The 2,361-nt window shown below is 34.4% G+C and overlaps 1 protein-coding gene across 1 annotated transcript in view; it reads left to right on the top strand.

The window, feature by feature from the left end:
• LOC102680829 (neuroligin-1-like) overlaps positions 1-2,361 on the top strand; it is a 34,733-nt gene that overhangs the window by 21,415 nt on the left and 10,957 nt on the right. The window contains exon 3 of the mRNA XM_031509729.1: positions 392-580. Within this exon, the coding sequence (XP_031365589.1) occupies positions 392-580 (189 nt within the window). The remainder of the gene's footprint in view (positions 1-391; positions 581-2,361) is intronic.

Below are 2,361 nucleotides of genomic sequence, written 5' to 3'. Positions count from 1 at the left end.
GTTGATGATCGAAACTCAGTTGATTTTGGATGCATTCATTTTTGGATTTTTTCGTGGATGTTATTTTAAAATTGATAAAATTTTAATTTTAAAATTAGTAATTTGTTGACAATCGAAGCTCAATTGATTTTGAACGTATAACGGATCCATTTTTAGATTTTTTCATGGATGTTTTAATTTTAAAATTAATAATTTATTGGAACGTTAATGATCGAAACTCAGTTGATTTTTAACGGATTCATTTTTGGAATTTTTCGTGGATATTACTTTTAATTTTAAAATTGGTAATTTGTTGGAACGTTGATGATCGAAGTTGATTTTGAACGCGTAACGGATCTATTTCTTTTTTATTATTTTTAATTTTAAAGTTGGTAATTTGTTTGTATTTCAGGCTTTCTTAAAACAGGCCCGAAGGGAAGCGCGCAAGGAAATTACGGGTTGATGGATCTAGTGGCAGGGCTTCACTGGTTACACGAGAATCTTGGCGCTTTTGGCGGTGACCCCGACCGGCTGACGCTCTTTGGCTACGGCACAGGAGCGGCGCTTGCCAATTTTTTAGCCGTCTCGCCCATGGTGAAAGGTAACACACGACCCTTTATATAAACTTTCAACTTCAAGTCGTGTAAAATACCGTTGCGCATAGATACTATACAATACCGATACGATAAGAATATCTTTCGCGGAACAACTACTGTTGAAAAGAAGGAACGAGGGCTTGATTGATTAACTTTGGAAAGGAAACGCCTATTTTCACACGCATTTTTTGTTTCTATCATATCATATCACATTTGTCGTGTATACTATGCAAAATATAGAATTTTTTTTTATAGAATTCAGAGAATGTATCAATATAATATAAAAATTTTTTTATTTCATGGCTAACAAGACTAATTACGATTTATAATACGATAATATAATTTATAAATTTCGTATTCGAGTAGTAGAGATAATAATTGTAATAATAAGCTAAATATGCCATGGATAGTTTCTAATAAAAATAATATCTCCAGTCTCAGACGATTATCCTGACTTGATAGATGAGAATAATTTTTACGATTTTGAATATATTCCAAATTGCAGCTGTTCTACATTGCGAATAAAGCGGTCCTATAGGCTTGGAAGGACCCTTGTTGCCCGGCGACACTTCTTTCCAACAGCGAACGCCACTTTCATCTCCTCGATGATAACAGTGTTTCGATGTTTCGTCGCAGGGGTGTCAGGATATTCTTCTCGCGTGGGAGGGAGAGGGTAGAGTCGAGGGGATATTCTTCGGTGTCATCGCCGGCTTCGTTGTCGACGACGGCCACTAGAGACTTTAACAAGCTTCCTCGAGTGTAGCCTTCCTCGCGAGTAAGGAGAATAAGGGTAACAGAGTCGCGTGAACATGGTCGCGTTTCTAAATTGCGCCTCCATTCCGCTAACGAACCCACCTTTTCGCCTCGTCCTTAATGCCCTTCCACAATACGTTCTACCCTTCGCCGCGAGCGCTCCTCGCGAGACGAATAGATGATTCGTGGACCGCGTTCAACCAACCGGCTGTCATCGTGCGTTCTAAAATTTGAGAAATATATCGAAATCGGATGGATGATGTTGTAAAATTCACAAAAAAAGCGAAGATTATAAAAATTTAAACGACTAATCATCGTATTCTAAAATTTATAAATTATCGAAATCGAACGTGAACGATGGATTCAGTAAAATTAAAAAAAAAGGTGAATTCAAAGATTCTAAAAATCTAAATGACTAATCATCGTATTCTAAAATTTAAAAACTATCGAAATCGAACGTGAACGATGGATTCAGTAAAATTAAAAAAAAAGGTGAATTCAAAGATTCTAAAAATCTAAATGACTAATCATCGTATTCTAAAATTTAAAAACTATCGAAATCGAACGTGAACGATGGATTCAGTAAAATTAAAAAAAGGTGAACTCAAAGATTCTAAAAATCTAAACGACTAATCATCGTATTCTAAAATTTAAAAACTATCGAAATCGAACGTGAACGATGGATTCAGTAAAATTAAAAAAAGGTGAACTCAAAGATTCTAAAAATCTAAACGACTAATCATCGTATTCTAAAATTTAAAAACTATCGAAATCGAACGTGAACGATGGATTCAGTAAAATTCAGAAAAAAAGGCGAATTCAAAGATTCTAAAAATCTAAACGACGAATCATCGTATTCTAAAATTTAAAAACTATCGAAATCGAACGTGAACGATATATATTGTAAAATTAAAAAAAAAAGGCGAACTCAAAGATTCTAAAAATGGAAAAAAATCGAAATCGAAGGTAAAAACGCCGAGTATTCTAAAATTTATAAAGTATCGAAATCGAACTCGAACGATAGACGATACTT

Source organism: Apis dorsata, unplaced genomic scaffold (assembly GCF_000469605.1).
Source record: "Apis dorsata unplaced genomic scaffold, Apis dorsata 1.3 scaffold_2, whole genome shotgun sequence".
Classification (NCBI taxonomy): Eukaryota; Metazoa; Arthropoda; class Insecta; order Hymenoptera; family Apidae; genus Apis; species Apis dorsata.
Note: the sequence above shows the minus strand (reverse complement) of the source record. Positions and strands in the feature narration are given on the sequence as shown.